A 21,040-nucleotide genomic window follows, 5' to 3' on the forward strand; every position below is an offset into this window, starting at 1 on the left:
AATTAATGGCCTATAAAACTCTGTTACCTGACCGAAGTTTCTGCAGAGAACTTTCCTTTCCCTACTCCTAATCTCTAAATCCTGGGTGGTTTGTGCCCATGCTCAATACAATAGGGCTAAGAACCTCCCAGTTCTAACCCTTACTTCAGGCAGAATCATCTCCACTACCAAGAGCAAAAGTGGCTCTAAATTAAAGTGGACCCCTGAGAACTCCCAAATCGTGGGGTCAAGGCCTTGGACCCACTAAATGCACATTCCAAACATGACTGACTCATCCAAGGCCTCACCAAGACCAAGTGTGACCCCAGAAATAGTTCTACAACTCCTTGGAGAAAGGAAGCCCTCAAGACACCAGTCCTTCCATTTGCAGTGCTTTCAGAGCACAAAATACTTTCACTTGCATGATTGTATCATTTAATCCACATGCTACTCTGTGTGAAGATTAGTGGGATGAAGAAACAGGTTCAGAAAGGTTGAATATCAAAGGTTGCCCAGCTTGTCAGCTGCATCTGTAGCAGAAGCAGCCCTCTCTAAACCTGATGGACAGTCCCATAAATCAAATCACCATTTAATAACTCGTAATGCCTCCCTTTCCTCCTCTATGCCTCAAAATAGAAATAAAATTCTGGTTTGCTCTAAGGGTGCCCATTGCAGTTGTTGGTGGCTTCTTCCTTTAAGTCAGTTTTGTTAATAAGAAAACAGTACCATAAAACAGGCCTAAACTTTTACCGAATGATCTCAGGCAACCTACCTAAACAATAAACACATAAAGTCGAGCTCTCAGTCTTTTTCTCAAGGACAAAAGCTGTAGGTCTGGTCTAAAATCTCTGGCTTTGGGAAAAGAACTCTCTAAATAAAATATGAAAGCCAGATGTATGGAGTTTTCTAAAGTAAATGATCACACCAAGTGTGGGTATTATTTGTACCTTATTACTATTCCCCATGAAAGTATCATTATACTGCCCAACAAAAATACATGTCAAACATGGAATCAGGGCTTCCCTGGTGGCGCAGTGGTTGAGAGTCCGCCTGCCGATGCAGGGGACACGGGTTCGTGCCCCAGTCCGGGAAGATCCCACATGCCGTGGAGCCGCTGGGCCCGTGAGCCATGGCCGCTGAGCCTGCGCGTCCGGAGCCTGTGCTCCACAACGGGAGAGGCCACAACAGTGAGAGGCCCGCGTACCGCAAAAAAAAAAAAAAAAAAAAAAAAAAAAAAAACATGGAATCAATCACCCTGTCCACTGGTAGGCACAGCACAAAAATTCCTTTCTCTCAGCACCTAAAATAATTTCTTTTTAAAGGCCTTTTCTTCTGTCTGGATCTCGTGGAAGCTCTTTGCAGCCCTGACGCCCACCATGTTTCCAATGCCAAGTAAACCCAGGACCCAAAGCAATAGGCTATAAAGAACATTAAGTTCAGTACCCATCTAGAATTAGGGCATGCCATGTTACAGTAACTGTTAACCTCAGTTTCTCCATCTGCTGAAGGACAGGGTTGGGTTAAATGACTCCTAAGATTCCTTCTTCTAAACACCTCTGATTATATAAAGTCAAAAATACAAGTCTGAAAACTAATTCTGAACTTTAAAACAAGCTAATTTCAGCTACCTATAACAGATGCTCTAAAGCAGTACTTTCCAGTAGAAATCTAATGCAAGCCACATGTGTAATTTAAACAATTTTAGTAGCCTTACTAAAAAAAAAAGTGAATTTAATTTAAACAATATATTTATTTCACCCAACATGTCAAAAAATTATTCTACCATGTAACCCAAATGTTTAAATTATTAACGAGCTATTAGAAGTGACAAAACACTCAACATACATAACAAATCTCACCTGACAGGATCACATGAAATGCTGTCCCCCCAGAATAAAGTTATATTCAACAGAAAAACATCTTATCCTGCTTCTGTTTTAAAGTTTAAATAACTCATTAAGATTTAAAATGCGGATCCTCAGTTACACCAGCCCCATTTCAAGTGGTCAAAAGTGACCAATGGCAAGTGACGGTGCAGCTCTGGGGACCTACAGGGTGAGCCCTCCACACTCCTTAGGGGGGAATTCTAATGAACCAAACTCCTCTGTTTCGCAAATGACTTCCTGAGGATACCACCGGAACATTAACCCTTCCAAAGGACACTACGCAGTATTTATACTGTTAGCAATTATTTGCAAAAAGCTACTTCAATGACCTGAAAGTGACAGTGTGAGTCTTAAGTTACTAAGAGGGCTCATAATGACCACAGGGATCACCCTGATGTTAATGAGCAATGTTATGGTCCAGAGGCCACACAATTACCAGATTATTGCAAAGGTCATATGAAGAATGGGTAGAAATAAGGGGCTTAGGTGCTAGGAAAATACTATCTGTTCCAACTAAGGATATGAATTAACCCTGAGTTTGGAAATTACATTTCAACTGCTTCAAATGTATACATTTGAACATGCACAGTATCCACTGTTGTCACCAACTGCCAGGCAGCAATTTGGGCCTCTTAAAAAGTAATTGATAAGTATATACACCACATTTCATTCTCTTAAAATCAGTACAGAAGGGGCTTCCCTGGTGGCGCGGTGGTTAAGAATCTGCCTGCCAACGCAGGGGACATGAGTTTGAGCCCTGGTCCTGGAAGATCCTGCATACGGCGGAGCAACTAAGCCCATGTGCCACAACTACTGAGCCTGCGCTCTAGAGCCCGTGTGTCACAACTACTGAAGCCCACACACCTGGAGCCCGTGCTCCGCAACAGGGGAAGCCACCGCAATGAGAGGCCCGGGCACCACAGCCAGGAGGGGCCCCCGCTCTATGCAACTTGAGAGGGCTCGCACGCAGCAGCAAGGACCCAACGCAGCCAAAAATAAATAAATAAAATAAATAAACTTATTTTAAAAAAAATCAGTACAGGAATCTTTTACTTTCCTTAAGGTAAATCTTTTCAATTAACCCACTAAATAAATATGTAAGGACAATGGCTACCTGGTGAGCCTTTACATTAAGATTTGAAAACAAAAGATCACAGTGCCAGCATTCTAAATCCAGGTAAAGGTAAGTATGACACAATCTAACAATAATAACAGTAAGTGCATTTATTGTGCGCTTTCTATGTGCTCAAGACTCTTCCAAGCACTTGTATCCATAAGCTCACTTGCACTCACACCAATTGGCAAGGAAGGTGGTATTAAGATCCACACCGTTTATATTACAGAAGAACTCACATTAACAGAGGCTCTTACTCAGAACACCCGAGGCCTCTTTAAGGAGGCTGCACAGTGCAGTCCTGCCAGGGCTCTGCTGCTGACTAGCTGTACAGAGAGCTCTGGGCTGTGAGGAAACACCGAGACATCATACCTGTCGTCACAGAACTGTTTTTTATGTGGGAAAAAGGTATGTGAATGCCACTTAAAAATACAGAGGACAAGCCAGGGGTGAGGTATTAACGCTATTAATAAGTTCAACACCTGTTGCAGATGTCAAAGGAACATGAGAGGCATCTAATTCTGAGGCTTCTGGGTCTAACCACTATACAAAAAATAGAAGGTGAGCTCCTAATGTATTTACATATCAGACATCACATGGCAGCACCGAAGGGCAGTAGATGTACAAAGTTTTCAGCTGTGTCATCTCCCCCATGGGTCTTATAGAAGGTCTTTCCCTGCACCACTCTGCCTTTCTAAAGAGTTACTTAGGGGTAGTTATTACAGAAGAAATATTTTAGTCTTTAAAGACTAAAAGATGGGCTGGGGCTGGGAAGAGGGCAAGGCCACAGGGGTCAGCTCAGGTCACGGCTGGGTTCAGCCTTCCACTAACACATTCCCCCCACCACCAGCAGCTCTTTCTGTTCATACAACTTGCCTGTGGACACTGCCCCATCTCTAGGCCCAGAACCCCAGAGTAAGAAATTCTGCTACCAGTGAAGGAGTGTGTCTGGCATGGGGTTCAAAGAGATGGCTCATCAATCCACATAAGTAGGGGATCCAGCAGACAAGCTGGAGGATCCCACAGAGGAGACAGGGCACACATAAGGCCTGGCCATTGATTGGTTTTCTGTCTCCACAACAATCAGGTCCTGACATGAGACCAGGACAAGCCACAGGAGAATATGAAGCTTATATAGCAAAGAGTGAAAAGGGGCATGGATTACCAGAATTCAAGGAGGGATTTTTTTTTCAAGTGGGCCAAGGAAATCTCAGATGCCACACATTCCTGACAAAGAAAATGTATAATTTTAATAATAATCATCACAGCCACCAGTTGTGTGCTAGATCTTGTGCCCAGTTCTTACTTAATCCTAAGAATGCTGTGACATACCTGTCACCCACATCTAATGAAGATAAAGCTGAGGCACATCCCACTGCATTATCACTCACTCAAGCTCTCTGGGCCTCGGTTCTCTCCCTATAAATCAGGGATAAGGCTCCTTACCTCACAGGGCAGAGTAAGGGGTACACATGACAAAAATCAGTGTGTGAAAGCACCTGGCACCTGGCCGGCATGGGGAAGAGCCTGAGACTGCGGCTGCCTTCCCCGACACTGCTAGATGCCCACATCTGTTAGCTCAGGGCGCACAAGCAAAGCCTCTTTTCTGGGACAGAAAAGAGAGAATATTGTCTGTTTTTTCTTTCTTGGGTGAATTTTGCTAATCACTGAGGCCGGAAGCCAAGGATGAGATCGTCCCAGCTGAATGAAGACGGTGAGAGCACAAGGATCTTAGGGGAGGTCAGGAAGAGAGAAACTCTCCCTGTGCCACCACAGAGAAGAAAACAGTTCATCCTAAAAGCAAACTGGCAACTTCTGGCTCGTTCCTCCTCTCCTTTCACCAATGGAGTGAATACCCTGGCGATGAGTTTCTGTTAAAACCCAGGAACAGCAGGACCTGCAAGCTTGAGCACAGATGGTTTCACAACGGGGCCAAAAGGAGAAAAATCTACTCCCTCCTTGAAAAAGGGAGCTTAAAAAATTTCTTCTTAAATGGCTAACAAAGGTGGTACAGATCAGAGTGACAGTTACAGATCCTCAGTACTGCACTGGTGATGCCACGGCGGCTAAGCCACACCTGCACCACGGCCAGAGCCCCTCAGCATCTCTGCCCCCAACTGCCCATCTTCTGATGCATGGCCCATGATAACTTCCTGTCCACATCCAGCTCATGTGTCTTGCCCTTTCCAAAACCTCCCACGATTTCCAAATGCCTTAGATAAACGTGAAACGCCATGCATGGGCACCGAAGGCCCTGTTCAGCCAGCCCCACATTAACCTTTTCACCCCGAGTGACCCTATATGCCGCTACAGGCCAGATCACGCCTGCACCCTTCCTCCAGCTTCCAAGTGAAGCTGAGGCAGGAGGAATCCTACCAGCTTAAAAAGTCTAGATAGACGGCTACCTCCTCCAGGAGGTCCTCTCTGAGCACCCCAGTTGGAGGTGACATTTTCTCCTCTGCGCTGTCATATATCACCAATGAATATAACTTGTATATATACCAAGTTCCTAGAGGGCAGTAATGGATTCGCTCTCACATCTGCTGAGCAAGTACTATTAAATAAGCACCAGGCACGGTGCGAGCCACCAGAATTACAAAAATGACAAAAACACAGTCCCTACCCTAGAGGAAGTCATACCTTAAGCAGGGGAGATGGAGATGTAATTTATACTCATTATGATATGAACCATGCCCTATAATCCAGGTGTACAAAGAACAAAGGGACTGATTAATTAGGAGGAGGGGGAATCTGAGAAGCAAATGTCCTTCAAGGAGGAGAATATGTTTGCTACACTATCTATCTTAGAAGATTAAAACAACTTCAGGCCCTGAAAGTTCCCTAGGGCGTGTTAATACCTAATAATACTTGTGGAATGAATAAGTTACATTTAGGCTCAGAACTCAGCATGTGTACCTAAGGTGTCTGGGGGGGTTAAAGAATTCTAATTACTTAATAAAGGTATCATGTTTAGTATCAGTTATAGCCCAACTACTAGTCATAGAAAAATTATTTAACTTCATTCAAATTTTTCTTTGGGTACTCTACTAAAAACAAAATATTATACCTTAAGGATCATAAATGCACACTACTTCAGGTTAACAATAAAACTGATCTTTTGAGACAACAAATGTGATAGTATTTTCAAATACCCATGAAGGAATTTTGTAATCTGGATAATATAACAATTAGTCAATATAAATGCGGATTAACTGTATTTTCATAGAGGACAGTAGCTATTTCCCTCAGGCTGACTGTCAGGAAAAGGACAAGAAAGTGGGCAACCTCACTTTCCTCCCTATTCTAGACTTTGTTTCTAAAGCATCAATCTATCACCAGCACAGCTCAACCTCTTCAGCTACTCTGTAGCTTCCCTTACTATCTGTCCTCAGTACCCAAACTTCTTCAAAAAGTACCCGGTAGAAAAGGCAGTCAAGACCCAGAGAGGTATGGCATATGACTTTTAACTGCACCGTGAAATTTAAAAAAATGTTTAGCTTATCTTTTTAGGACTAGTCCCCTGCAGCTATAGGCTGGAGAAATGGTAAATAGTAGCAGTAACAATCACCAGGTCAAATAAAACTGCTCTGTGTTAAAGGATCTGGAGGAGACACTCTACCTGAGTAAATGAAGTGTACTTGGTCCCTCTGGTTTCTAGAGTTTTCATCACGATCTGTGTTCTCTCCCGCTACCCCCTTCTGGTTTAGAATAAGAAGTATGAACAGGCTGCCATCGGAGGAGATGGTGGGCTACCCTGCAAAGAACAAGGAATATCCTGAGGTTTCCTGAGAACAAACAGTAATATCCCAGCTTCAAACTGTCTCTGGAAGTCACTGCATCACAGTGGTTCCACTGGGGCTGGGACCACCACCTAGAAGCAGTTGGAACGGTGTCGGGACAGGGGAGGGTGGCCCTTTCTGGTTGTCACAGTGAAGCGAAATACCCTGTAATGTGGGACAATCCCCCACTCCAAGAGAAGTCCAGACCCTTTGCCAGCGGTACCCTCTTTGAGGAACACTGAGGGAGCTCCTTGAGGTAGAGACACTGTCTTAATGAATCTCTGTAAAGGAGCCCCTCCTTCTTTAGCATCTAACCAAACACCCATAGTCATCAGACAAGGAAGGAAAGAAAGAAAGGAAGGGAGAGCAGTGATTACAGACTTTCTAAATCCCTGTTCTGCCACTGAGAGTGGCATGGCCTTGGAGAAGTTACTTTACTTCTTTGAATAGGTTTCCTCGTCTGTAAAAAGGGGGTAACAGCCGCGATCACCATAGCTTTATTGTCAAGATCAAGTAAGAGGGACCATGTCCAGGACCTAGTACAGTACTAGCAGCTGTTCAGTAAATGTTAGTTTTTTCCCTTTTTCTTCCCCCTGAAATTGCCAGTTGCCTGTATCCTGATGTCTTGTAACATCCAAAGGTTGGTTCTCTTGACAACGTTGCAAGCAAGTTGGTAATGCAAGAGAGCTGGTAACGTGAACAAACATGAAAGCGTAATTGTTCCCTCCGCCTCCATTATTATCTTTGCCAGCACACGCACACCGGTCACTGAAACTTGACGGCACAACGGTGGTGCTGTTATCAGGTGAACTTTGGAAACCTGTAGCACAGGGCAATGCCATGCGCTCTGGAGCCGCAGGTTTCCAAGAGTCCCACAGGGACAGAGGAAAGGGGGGGTCACTTTTACCCACATCTCTCCGGGGAGAAAAGGCTTTAGTTTTCGGGATCAATAGAAGAGATGTTCCCCCAGCTCCTCTTAAGGTGCTTTTCCCCCTTTCTGAACCTCCCCCAAGTTCCAGACCCAGAGGTCCAAGTCCTTCAGCAACACCAAGAACTTCCGTATATAATCAATCCTGCCCTGGCATCCCAGGGGCACCTCATGGGGGAAGGGGGCACAGAACCTACCAATAGTGGGAATGCTGATCGAACCTGGGACTCCCCTAATGGAATCTCCATCCGCACTCTTGAGAGGAATTCCTAACATTTCACTATTATTGAATCACTCTGTGGTCACATATGTGCACTCCGCTAAGCAGAAGAAATATATAGCATAAAATGTGCCTTGCAAGTCAGAATAAAGTAGGCACTGCGGTCTAATGGGACTCCCATGCAACTTGCCCCCAAGCAGGTGTGACAAGTGCCCCAAAGGCAAAGCATCATGTCTGGTCTAAGATTCCTGAAAAGAAGATGGTTTGGAGAAAAGTGCAAGGACTCTGATGGCAGAGAATGCTCCAGTGCCAGCTCTAGCTCTTACCAGCTACGTGACTGCTTTGGTCATTTGCCCATGGCCCCCAGATCCCTTCCCCATCCGTCCCCAGGCTCCCTTGCCATATGGCTTCCAGCTACATTCCAGCAGGGGTCGGCGAGGAGCGGGGGACACTGGAGAGACGCTGGATGGTAGGAGGCGGAGCCCCTCTCTCAGTGGCCCCAGCTCCTCACTCGGTCCAGCTGCGGGAGGGCCGGTGAGGCCCTGGAATTCCACCTGCTCTCTCTGCCCCTCCAGCTCTAGGGCTGGCAAGTGGCTTCCAGAGGCTGCTAATCTCTGCGTTGTCTGTCTGGTTCCTCGGCTCTCCCATCACCTATATAAATAATTTCCTATATAAAATCCTTCTGCTTGAAATACCTCATGTGCTTTCCAGTTCCTAAGCCGAACTCTGGACTGCTTCTTAACCTCTCCAAAGAGTTTTCTCAATAATGACAAAACCTACCTTAACAGGGTTGTTAAAAGAACTAAAGATAATGAGTGTAAACACAGCACAAGTAAATACTCCCCAAAATGCTTTCCCTTTTCTCACATGAAGGACCTAAGTACAAGCTGCATGTCGAGGAGCACATCGAAGTGGTACAGAAGAGACCAAAAAGCTACGTCCCTCCTGGGTTCATTAAAAGGAATCCTTTAAACTAGTTTTCCTTTTCCTCCCAACCGCTCCCCCTTTACTTCTAGAACCCTTTTTCCAAGTGGAAGGTTACCTGGAATCTCCCCACTCTCAGTCCACTGCCCCAAGGATTCTCCCAAACGTGCAGCCTGGTAAAGAAGTTTCTAGCAGAGGGTGAACCTCTGTCTCTGGAGAAGGAAGAACCTGAACCCATAGTCTGGTTCTCATTCTTGGCCTCGTCTCAGCTTGGGAACCAGCAGAGAAAGAACATACAAGCTGCGGGTAGCACTAAGCACACTGGCCCCGCTCCTGTCCTCTGGGGTTGGTTTCTCAATGTACATTTTAAACATGTTTCATTGAGAAGTACCAAGAACAAAATAACTTCTTCAAAAACTGGCAATTTTTTCTATTACAAGAAAAAAAATGATAGTTTTTATTTTTGGTGGTTTTCATTACCAGGATTGTAATGATTAAAAGAATTTTATTTTATTTCTTTTGGCTAGGTCAAAAAAATTCATGGTTCTTCAACATGCTCTAGCCACAGCAGCAAGACTCCCTGGCTCCAGGACTGTAAAACCCACCAGCAGAAAGCACGGGTTCTTAATAAGCCAACCCTCAGGCACCTGGAGAAGCAGTGCACGTCCACCTTGGGTCACACCCCTGTTCTGATTCTGTTCACTGAAGCCCTCAGAACCTGATCAGTCATTGCTCCCTGTATTCTAATCCCTTAGAACTGCCAGGGGATAGGCTGGGTTCTGCATCCATGTAACCCATACAATTCTGTGCTGAAGCAGAGAGCGCACAAGAACGTCAAGTCTGGAGTAAAGCAAATTTCTATGCCATTTATCAGCAGGCCCCTCACATACAGTTAATACTGTCCCTGCCTCCCAAACAGAATTGAGGGTGGGCACTAACCCACCCCAACAGCGGCTACATCCAGAAAAGGGAAAGGGCACTTAATGCGAAGAATGATTCACTGAAATACAAGTATGCACTGCAAATACCGTTAACACCGAAATCCTTCCGTTTCCAGGTACTTTAAACACATAGGTACATCATTCAGCACAAAACAAGCGAAAGAACAGGACTGTTTTTTAAATCTTAAAACAATAATAGGAGGGACAGGTTAAAAGAATTTCAAACTACTGATGACTAGAATTAGAAAAGCAGGCAGCTTCCTGAGGGCAGACTAGATGTACCCCCCCATCAGGTGATGGCCGGGGGAAGACTGGACCTGGGCCACACAAAGAGGGGCCTGGCAACACTGGAGAGAGGTCACGGCTGGCTCGGGGCGCCCACGCCCTGCTGGCCCTGTTCCCACCCTGTCTGCAAGGCAGGGCTGAGGCAGCTTCAGAAGGCACTGAACCACACCCTCGAGTGTGGTGCTCGACACACACACACACACACACACACACACACACACTCTCGTAAACAATTCAGAGGTTAGCTCCTGTTTCCAAAGTGTAAACCAGAAACCATCCAGGTTAAGTACAAACGATAACCACTGCGGTCAGAATATAGAGTTGACTTTGCCAAGCATATACAGAGAATCAAAAAGCTGAGTTGCTAAAAGTGGCCTTGTAAGTGTAAGTTTTTTGTTTTTTAATGGAGGAAGATAGAGGCCCAGGAATGCAGAGCTCAGAGCTTCCTCTAGGAGGCAGTGTTGGGTCCTGGCCTCCAAGCTCTCCAACCTCCCCAGTGCCCTGCATTGGTCCTCACTGCCTTTTCTACGTGATTGCCAAATAATCTACGCTGCAGGTTATCACTCGCCACACTCCTAACCCACTTGGGGAAAACCTTTTGATAACAAAATTATCACCCAAATCTCCATGAGGGATTAAAGAGCTCAAATTATATTTACTGAATTTCAAACATTCACCAGGCATCTTAAACACATCTCCCAGATGTAGGTATTAATCTTAAGGCTGTGAAGGTCAGTGATCAAATATAAGAACACTTCCTTTCATGAATTAAGCAACATTCTAACCAGATTTTCTAAATCACTCTATAAATATAAATACCTTTCATGGGTACCAAGCACTGTGCCAGCTTCTCTAGGGTACTGGTTCTCAAACCTAATGGCACAAGGAATTCCTTCCAAAGCTTGAAAAGATATTGATGCCTGGATCCCACCCCCAGAGATTTTAATGTAATGAGGTGGTAAGGCCTGGGCATCAGTATTTTAAATACTGATGGCGACTCTAATATACAGTGAATTTTAAGAACCATTACCACAGGGAACAAAAATATATACATAAAGTAGAAACAACCCAAATGTCCACGAACTGATAAGTGGGTAAATAAAATGTGGTGTATCCATATAATGGAATAATATTTGGCAGTAAGAAGTACAAAGTCCTCATATACGCTACAATATGGTCAAACCGTGTAAACACGTTAAGTGAAAGAAGCCAGTCACAGAGACCCACACATGCTATGATTCCATTTATATGAAATATCCAGGAGACAAAGTCATAGAAAGAGAGAATAATGAGTGCTTATCAGGAACTAAGGGAGTTTGGGGGAAATGGGGTGTGATTGCTAATGGATATGGGGTTTCTTTTTGGGGTGATGAAAATGTTCTAAAATTGATTGTGATGATGGTTGTACTACTCTGAATACACTCAGTCACTGAACTGTCCATTTTAAATGACTGGACTGTATAGTATGCCGATTACATCTCATAAAGCTGTTTAAAAGAGGAGAGAAATATAAATTCTATGCCCAGCTCTCAAGGAACTTACAATCTAGCTGTAGAGGAAAAAAACATAGATACACACATAAGACAAGTATCAGAGATTTTAAAAAGCAATTAGAGAATTGCCTAATGCAGAAAATAAAAACTCTAAGTTCAGAAGAAGGCTTCAAAGCCAAAATGATCTGATAGTTTTCTTTTCTTACCCAACCATTCTTCTCTGATTTGAAGAAAAGCAATGGAGAGTTTGGATCTCATCAGTACGCTGCCGATATCAAAGGCCCCAAAGTTTCAATTTCCAAGTTTGTGAGAAACGGAATGACTAATTTAGCATTGCCAGGGAATTTTTTTAATCCTTCAGGATACAGGCTGTTGGGAGTTCCCTGATGGTCTAGTGGTTAGGATTCTGGGCTTTCACTGCCGTGGCCTGGGTTCAACCCCTGGTCAGGGAAGATCCCAGCAAGGCTTGCGGCATGGCCAAAAAAATAAACAACAACTAAAAAACCAGAATACAGGCTGTTGATGGATTACAGTGACTCTCAATTATCAACAGGATCTTTGAAAGATGAATTTGGTACTCTAAATACTTCTTACGTCCCGGGTTTGTCTTCACTTCTACCAGAGTTTGGGCCAAATAAACTTACATGCTCACACACAGAGGAAGATTTTCATATATAAGGTTCTGTGATACACAGGTGTTACAGGACATATGCCATAAAAACGATACGTTAGGGGCTTCCCTGGTGGCGCAGTGGTTGAGAGTCCGCCTGCCGATGCAGGGGACACGGGTTCGTGCGCCGGTCTGGGAAGATCCCACATGCCGCGGAGCGGCTGGGCCCGTGAGCCATGGCCGCGGGGCCTGCGCTCCTCAACGGGAGAGGCCACAACAGTGAGAGGTCCGCGTACCGCAAAAAAAACCCAAAAAAAAAACCAAACAGAAAAAAACACGATACGTTAAAGTGCTTCCTATCCTTGGTGTTCCTAAAATTCTTCGTACTAATAGTTAAAAAGTGTTTACTGTGGGAGGGGCTGACCCAGAGAAAATTCCTGCTTTAGGCAAGATAGGATATTGTTTAGCAATCTTGTTTTGTCTTGGCGGGGAAAGTTAATGTAAGAACACCATTTGTATTTTTCTAACACTTTTTGGGAACGTTATACATTTGAATATATGTTTTGCTTTCATTTCCAGAAAACATACTATTATCAGTGAAAGAAGGCTTGGCCTGTATCTTAGAACCTCTTTAATAAATGTTTGTTGGAGCATATTTAAAAGCAAGTGGTAATTACATTTTTAAAGCTCCTAGAAATCTTATTATCAAAATATAAACTCTGTTCTCCTTTATTTATTTATTTATTTTTTTTTGCAGGACGCGGGCCTCTCACTGTTGTGGTCTCTCCCATTGCGGAGCACAGGCTCCGGACGCGCAGGCTCAGCGGCCATGGCTCACAGGCCCAGCCGCTCCGTGGCATGTGGGATCTTCCCGGACCGGGGCACGAACCCGTGTCCCCTGCATCGGCAGGCGGACTCTCAACCACTGAGCCACCAGGAAAGCCCTCTTCTCCATTTTACAGTAAACTTAAAATAAACATACAGCCATTGGTGAAGGAAGCAGGTTGAATACTGCATTTAGTAAATCTGTCCTGCTATACCCTGGTGTGCAACAAGAGATTCCAGCAAACTTTCAGAAGTGGATTGACCACTGTTAAATTAAACCCTGGGATTAGTCAGACCAACTTTTAGGCAAATCATCCACTGAAACCTAAAAAATCCTGCAGCATCCTTAACTCAAATAAGACAATAATTCTGAAAACAATTTGTTTAATAATAAGGACTAAGAAATAAAGTATTTAATTTTGAAATGTACCGTACTCAAAACCCCAAGAAAGCTTCAATTAAACAGACCTGAGCCCTTGTGCTTGCTTCAAATCAGAAATGCCAAAACAGGAGATTAGTGTTTAATTTGAGCCAACAGGTTTCTACTAGCTGTTTTCAACTCAAATTCTCCCTATTTTTCCCACTTTCCTTCAACCAGGTTTAACCCTATCTGTCCCACTCTTTACCACATACATAAACATCTTCACTACCAAACTTATTTTTGAACATTATTTCAAAATAAAAAGAGCCAATGTCACTGTTTGCAGATGACATGATACTATACACAAAGAATCCTAAAGAGGCTACCAGAAAACTACTAGAGCTAATCAATGAATTTGGTAGAGGAGCAGGATACAAAATTAATGCACAGAAATCTCCTGCATTCCTATACACTAATGATGAAAAATCTGAAAGAGAAATTAAGGAAACACTCCCATTTACCATTGCAACAAAAGAATAAAATACCTAGGAATAAACCTACCTAAGGAGACAAAAGACCTATATGCAGAAAACTATAAGACACTGATGAAAGAAATTAGAGATGATACAAACAGATGGAGACATATCCCATGTTCTTGGATTGGAAGAATCAACTACCCAAAGCAATCTACAGATTCAATGCAATCCCTATCAAATTACTGATGGCATTTTTCACAGAACTAGAACAAAAAATTGCACAATTTGTATGGAAACACAAAAGATCCCGAATAGCCAAAGCAATCTTGAGAAAAATGGAGCTGGAAGAATCAGGCTCCCTGACTTCAGCCTATACTACAAAGCTACAGTAATCAGGAAAGTATGGTACTGGCAGAAAAACAGAAATATAGATCAATGGTACAGGATAGAAAGCCCAGAGATAAACCCAGGCACATATGGTCACCTTATCTTTGATAAAGGAGGCAAGAATATACAATGAAGAAAAGACAGCCTTTTCAATAAGTGGTGCTGGGAAAACTGGACAGCTACATGTAGAAGAATGAAATTAGAACACTCCCTAACACCATACACAAAAATAAACTCACAATGGATTAAAGACCTAAATGTAAGGCCAGACACTATAAAACTCTCAGAGGAAAACATAGGAAGAACACTCTATGACATAAATCACAACAAGATCCTTTGTGACCCATCTCCTAGAGAAATGGAAATAAAAACAAAAATAAAGAAATGGGACCTAACGAAACTTAAAAGCTTTTGCACAGCAAAGGAAACCATAAAAAAGACAAAAAGACAACGCTCAGAATAGGAGAAAATATTTGCAAACGAAGCAACTGACAAAGGATTAACCTCCAAAATATACAAGCAGCTCACACAGCTCAATATCAAAAAAATAACAACCTAATCCAAAAATGGGCAGAAGACGTAAATAGACATTTCTCCAAAGAAGACATACAGATGGCCAACAAACACATGAAAAGATGCTCAGCATCACTAATCATTAGAGAAATGCGAATCAAAACTACAATGAGGTATCACCTCACACCAGTCAGAATGGCCATCGTCAAAAAATCTACAAACAATAAATGCTGGAGAGGGTGTGGAGAAAAGGGAACCCTCTTGCACTGTTGGCGGGAATGTAAATTGATACAGCCACTATGGAGAACAGGATGGAGGTTCCTTAAAAAGCTAAAAATAGAACTACTATATGACCCAGCAATCCCACTACTAGGTATATACCCTGAAAAAACCATAATTCAAAAAGAGTCATGTACCACAATGTTCATTACAGCACTATTTACAATAGCCAGGACATGGAAGCAATCTAAGTGTCCACTGACAGATGAATGGATAAAGAAGATGTGGCACATATATACAATGGAATATTACTCAGCCATGAAGAGAAACAAAATTGAGTTATTTGTAGTGAGGTGTATGGACCTAGAGTCTGTGTTAGAGTGAAGTAAGTCAGAGAGAGAAAAACAAATACCGCATGCTAACACATATATATGGACTCTTAAAAAAAAAAAAAAGGTTCTGATGAATCTAGGGGCCGGACAGGAAGAAAGATGGAGATGTAGAGAATAGACTTGAGGACACTGGGAGAGGGAATGGTAAGCTGGGATGAAGGGAGAGAGTAGCACTGACACATCTACACTACCAAATGTAAAATAGATAGCTAGTGGGAAGCAGCTGCATAGCACAGGGAGATCAGCTCTGTGCTTTGTGACCACCTAGAGAGATGGGACAGGGAGGGTGGAAGGGAGATGCGAGAGGGAGGGGACATGGGGATGTATGTATACATATAGCTGGTCCACTTTGTTATACAGCAGGAACTAACACAACATTGTAAAGCAATTATACTCCAATAAAGATGTTTAAAAAAAAAAAAAAGAGCCAACGGACCAGGAGAATGTACCAACTAACAAGGCAAATAAAGTTAAACAAAGACTCCAGGAACTAAGAGTTTTAATTAAGAAAAAGGAAAAGAGTCCCTGAAAAATGTGAGGCAGAATCTTGGACACTGATGAAATACCAAGAATTTAAAAAACTATTATTATATTAAGAAATAATCCTGCCTCTCTAAATTAAACCCTGCTAGGCCTCTGCAAGTTGCTTAAAAGACCTCCATGTGGTAAGTCCAATTGATAGGTTGTATTTACCTTCACTGTATTCAAGGTCCACCTCCCCTCTCACAAACACAAAATATAAAGTTATTATATTTCTTGGTAACTAGAAAAGGTGCAGAGATTAACCTTTTAAATCCCTGCCTGTCCTTCTCTGAGTTTTTCTCAATTTATCCACTTTTTAAAGTGTAAGAGTTTCCTCCTGTTTAAAGTTTAACTAGTCCTGGTCCAGTTTGGAAGTGGAGTCATTCTACCTAGGTTTGGAGTCAGACTACCTAGGTTTGAATCCCACCTTTGCCACTCAGTAGTTGGGTCACTTTAACCAGAACTCTGGGCAGCTGTATGCCTCTTTCCTCGCCTAGAAACTGGAGATAATAGTATTTCCCATGGGGTTACTGTGAAATTATGCACGTGAAGCAATTATCATGCTGCCTGGCACACAAGGAAATACTCAATAACTCATCTATGACCATGTTAGTGCGAACTCTTCCTGAGCCCAAGAGTTTACACTGACGAGTTAACCGCAGATCAAGGAAAAATCAAAGAGGAAACATTATTTATGCAAAACCCCCTTTAAATGTGTTCAGCCAATAGAGAGAAAACTCCCCAGAAAAAAAAATGTGCTTATAGTCCACAGAGGGTTCTTTTCTTCATGCAGCTCTGTAAGTATAATTCATCCTGAATAAAAACAAAGAAAACTAATGTATGTGGCTTTCAATTCTTCCTGGTTATCCTAAAGAAAGTCGGGTTTTGAGGTTTTTTTTCCCCCCAGAATTGTTTATAAAAACCCAAGTTAACAAGAAAGAAAGAGTCCCAAATGGCCCAAGTTATTTTTAATGCAGAATGACTTATGTGAGTTATGTATTTACCCATCTACAATCTTTCACAATCTCTCAAGAGATGTTTTTCAAATATCTAAAGAGCCAAGTTGTTCTTTGCTCAACATTCATTCAGGAGATGAGAAACCTGTCCTATTTTTCTTTAAAAGTTATCTCATTGGTCTAGTCCAAGATCAACTTCATCCCTCATATACAAAAATACTTTCTCCAAGACACCCTTGAAAAGAGTAATGGATGGTTCCTTCCAGCTACTGGAAATAAAGAATATAAAACTCTGTTTACTGCTATTCACCAACACCTCCGCCGCACAGAGGGTGAAAAACTGTATCCCAGTACCACTTCACACCTGGTGTTTCTTTGACAAAAGGTTAGTATCCACTTTTAACTCTTCAAAGCTTTCTGGACTACAAAGATTTAATATGAATCATAGTTATAGGCATGAAATTGATTCCAAATTTTATTCCATTTTTTTATAGTCTTCAAATATGCAAACTGATGTCTGATTACAAAAGGTGGAAAAGCAGTTACCTTAACAAACATAATTGGAAAATTCACATTTAAAAGAGAAAGCAGTATAGATGGAATCTTAAATCACATAGTAAAGAAAGAAAAAAAAATTTAATAACACTCTAGGCTACATTCCTGAATCTAGGAATACTAAAGTCTATTAGCATTATATGTCTCTGGGTCATACAAAGTATTAAAGTAATGGCTATAGGGATTAGTCTTGAACAGCAGCTAAATCGGAAAGCACAATGTACTTCTTCGTACTAGTGGGGAGGAGAATCCAATCCTAATCATTACTAGGGGAAAGTTCAAGACAAACAGCTTTAAAGAAAAAAATCACAATTAATACATTGTCAATAACTCAAAACCTTACTTTAGATCTTCAGGATTAGTCTAAAACGTGACGTTTCAGAGCATAAATGTATTTACCATTCCTATTAAGTTACACATTTCCTTGAACCAAATATTTTTCCAAAGAACCCATTCACACACAAAAAAAAATTGGAAAAAATATCAACTCCTTTAAAAAAGTCCCTACAAAGTATATACAGAAACTTGTTTTCACATTTGTGATAATTTACAGAAGCTGTTAGCAAAGCCTTATGAAACACAGCTGTCCCACCCTCTACCCTCGCAAATGAAGCAACAAAATAAGAAATCGAGGCAAATTCTCAAACAGAAAAGGAAAACTAAAGAAAGCACCCAAGGGACAATCAATATACGAAAGAACAAAATTTAGTAACAGTCTAAAAACAACAGAAATTCTAATCTACACTCGAAACTCTTACCCTTGACAGCACAGAACAGAATATCCTGCCTTACACATTTTGGAATTACAATTCCGAAACGCTAAATCCAAAAACAAAGCCGCCCGGGGGAAAATAACAATTGCGCAACAGATCAACAGCTCCAACTTTTCCCTTGGCCCCAGCGCCGCAAGGTTTGCACGCTATAAAGCAGGAAAGGGCCAACTGAGGGCCGCCGTGACAGCCAATCGACCACTGTCACGGCGGCCGAGGCCACGCTCGCCCCCCGGGAGGCACCACGCCGGGATCGAGAGGCAGGGGGCGCAGCCGCCTCTGACCTCAGAGTCCACTGCCCCGCCGCCACTTCCCGGCGTGTTGCACGGGGACAACTCCCGGTCTCCGAAACTGAACCTTTCCCTCGGCTCCAGGGGGCGCGAGGGGGCGCGCGGGGCGGGGTTCGGTCGCTGTACGTCGGGGCAGCCTAGCGCGCTGGGCACTTTATGACCTCCTCCCGCCCCCAACCTGGGGACTGGGCATTCTCGCCAAGCTGCCTAAGGGAGATCCCATGGATGGACCGATCGATTAGTTTGCACAGGAGCACCCTCAGACGGCCCAGCGGAGTGAGGGCGCCGCAGCCCGCGCCCGCGGAGGTCATGGGCCGAGGGGCAGCGGCAGAGGAGGGACTCCGGCTCCCAGCCCAAAGGAGACCTCAGTTCCCCCGAGAGCGGCCCCGTGACTAGGCACATTTTTGCCGGTTCCGAGGCTGGGGAGCCGCAAAGCCCCGGAAGGGCCGGTCCGCGCCGGCTCAGACCGCCAGCGTCCGCCCCCTCCTGCCCCGCTGCCTCCGGGCCGCTCAAATTCGGGAGGGGGCCCGGCCGGGGCTCCAGCGGCCCGGGGCGTGGTTAGAGACGCCCTTCGCCCCACGCGCGAGGGCGTAGCCCCCCAACCCCAACACAGTCTCCCTCGGGGGCTGCGGGCGCGCTGTCAGTCCCACCACCCGGCCGCGTCCCCACACCCCTCGCAAGCCCTCTGGTCCCAGCTCCCCTTCCCCGGCCCCAGCGCAAGCGCAGCGGCTCTGGTGTGCGCGCGGCCGCAGCAGTCCCGGCTCAGGCCACAGACGGGAAGAGAGGCCAGCTGCGGCTGTCCCTCCCCGGCCGCGGCTCCCTCGCGCCCCCGCCCCCGTCCTGGCACCACCTGCTGGGACGGCAGTCCCGGCGGCGGCAGCTCCAAGTCCATCATGCTGAGCTAGGGACGGTGCTCTGAGGCTCCCCGACGGCGGCCCTGTCCCGGCTGCCGAGGCGCGGTGCGGACAGGGCGGTACTGGCGGCGGCGGCGGCTTCTCTAAGATCCTAGGAACTAGCTTCTCCGCGACTCGGCCCGACTCGCCGGCCGGGCTCTTGCCCGGCTCCGCCTCCCGACCCCCGAGGGCGGGGCAAGAGCCCAAGCCCTTCCTTCCCCCGCCGGCCTCGCGGGCTGAGCTTCCGAAAATCCCCCACCCCCGCTCCGGCTGACGCAAGAAGCTGGCGGTCCTGGGGCGGGAAAGGGCCGCGGGAGGGGGTAGCAGTGGGAGGCCGCGGGCGGGTTGCCGGGAGGAGGGCCGCCTTAGGCCCCCGGTCCCCCGCTCTCAATTTACCCTCCTCGCAAATACAGCCAACGCTCTCCGCCCGCGGGATTAAGAATTGTTTGCCGAAGGTCGCTGGGGTGCGGGTGCTTTGAAAGTTTAAACAGTTGGAACAAACACTCCTGGAGACCCCGTAAAGGCGCTGGTATCGGAGCTGCGCTTCCCTGATTTGGACTTGCAGAACCTTGCCCCGTTTTATCTCACCCCACCGCCCGAGAGTGGCGCCAGCCCCGGGGGCGGGGGCCGGAGGCTGGGACCCAGGCCGAGCGCACCGCGCGCCGCCCTCTCTCCCCGGCTCCCCTCCGGGGCTTGGGGCAGTGGGACTTGCCCGGGGGAAATGAGGACCGCGCGGGGAGTTCGTGCTCGCAGTCACCCTGAACGCCCTCCACTTACTCCCACGCCTTGCACTCTCGTCAGGCTCTAGTCGCCGAGGACAAATGAAGTCTCTTTTGCTCGGAGAGTGGTCGATGTTGCCCACCCGGAGCGTTCTTTTCCCGCCAGACCGTACACGCCACACCACAGATGGCGTCCTCTAACACCGTGCGATGCTACTACATGTCATAATCCTCAGAAGTTTTCTTTTCACGTACTCACAATATAATTTTTAAAATAAAAATCCAAAAGACCAAGTTATAAAACTGTAGTGTGGACCCGTTTTGTGAAAACATGTACCTAGAAAAAAAATTAAAAGTCGTTCCTCAAAATATTAATGGTTGTAGGATCATGAATGATTTTTATCTTTCTCTTTGTTACTTTATGTTTTAAATCTACGATGAGTATGTATTACGTTCTACATTAAAAACAATTATTTAAAAATTAATCATTGCCCAGAGAAAACTTCAAGTACTTGAAAACAGGAATATTGTGAAATCTTATGATTTAAAAGAGAATAGATAAATGGTTTGGTTTTGCTTTTTTCTCTTATGCAATAGCAATCTTTCTAACTCTTTAACAAGCCTGGTTTTCAGCTTCTAACTTCTTGGAATTATGCAAAACCAGGTGAAGTAGACAGTTCCTGGAACCGGTTTTACTATTTCATTCAAAAACCTGACGGCCCCCCCCCCAAAAAAAAAAAAAAAAAAAAATGCCTGACTACAGCCGACCAATGCCCCCAAAGCTGCAAAGAACTTAATTTCTCTTGGTTGCATAATTTGACACTCCCAGGATTTATCTGCAAATTTACATGTTCGAATATTCCTTAAGGTAAGTGAAGCCCAAATTGCTTGCTTGTAAATGAAGTAAGTTTCTTCAACTTGAATTAAACTCAGCTGTTACGTGAAAAGCCTACAAAATGATCTGCAGGCTAACAACAAGCTCAGGAGAAATGATTTACAATGA

General features: G+C 44.6%; 1 protein-coding gene across 4 annotated transcripts in view; it reads right to left on the reverse strand.

Moving 5' to 3' along the window:
- The window catches only part of NFE2L2 (NFE2 like bZIP transcription factor 2), a gene marked incomplete at its 5' end in the record, with an annotated part of 35,908 nt that extends 16,509 nt beyond the window's left edge, over positions 1 to 19,399 (reverse strand). For 3 of the 4 annotated variants that reach the window (XM_079710055.1, XM_079710054.1, XM_079710053.1), the window contains one exon: positions 19,276 to 19,399. In XM_079710055.1, coding sequence (XP_079566181.1) covers positions 19,276 to 19,320 — 45 coding nt within the window. The remainder of the gene's footprint in view (positions 1 to 19,275) is intronic. The other variant, XM_079710056.1, reaches the window with a different exon arrangement.
- Between the last annotated feature and the right edge of the window lie 1,641 nt (positions 19,400 to 21,040).

The sequence above is a fragment of the Hyperoodon ampullatus genome (genome assembly GCF_949752795.1).
Source record: "Hyperoodon ampullatus genome assembly, chromosome: 8".
NCBI classification, from domain to species: Eukaryota; Metazoa; Chordata; class Mammalia; order Artiodactyla; family Ziphiidae; genus Hyperoodon; species Hyperoodon ampullatus.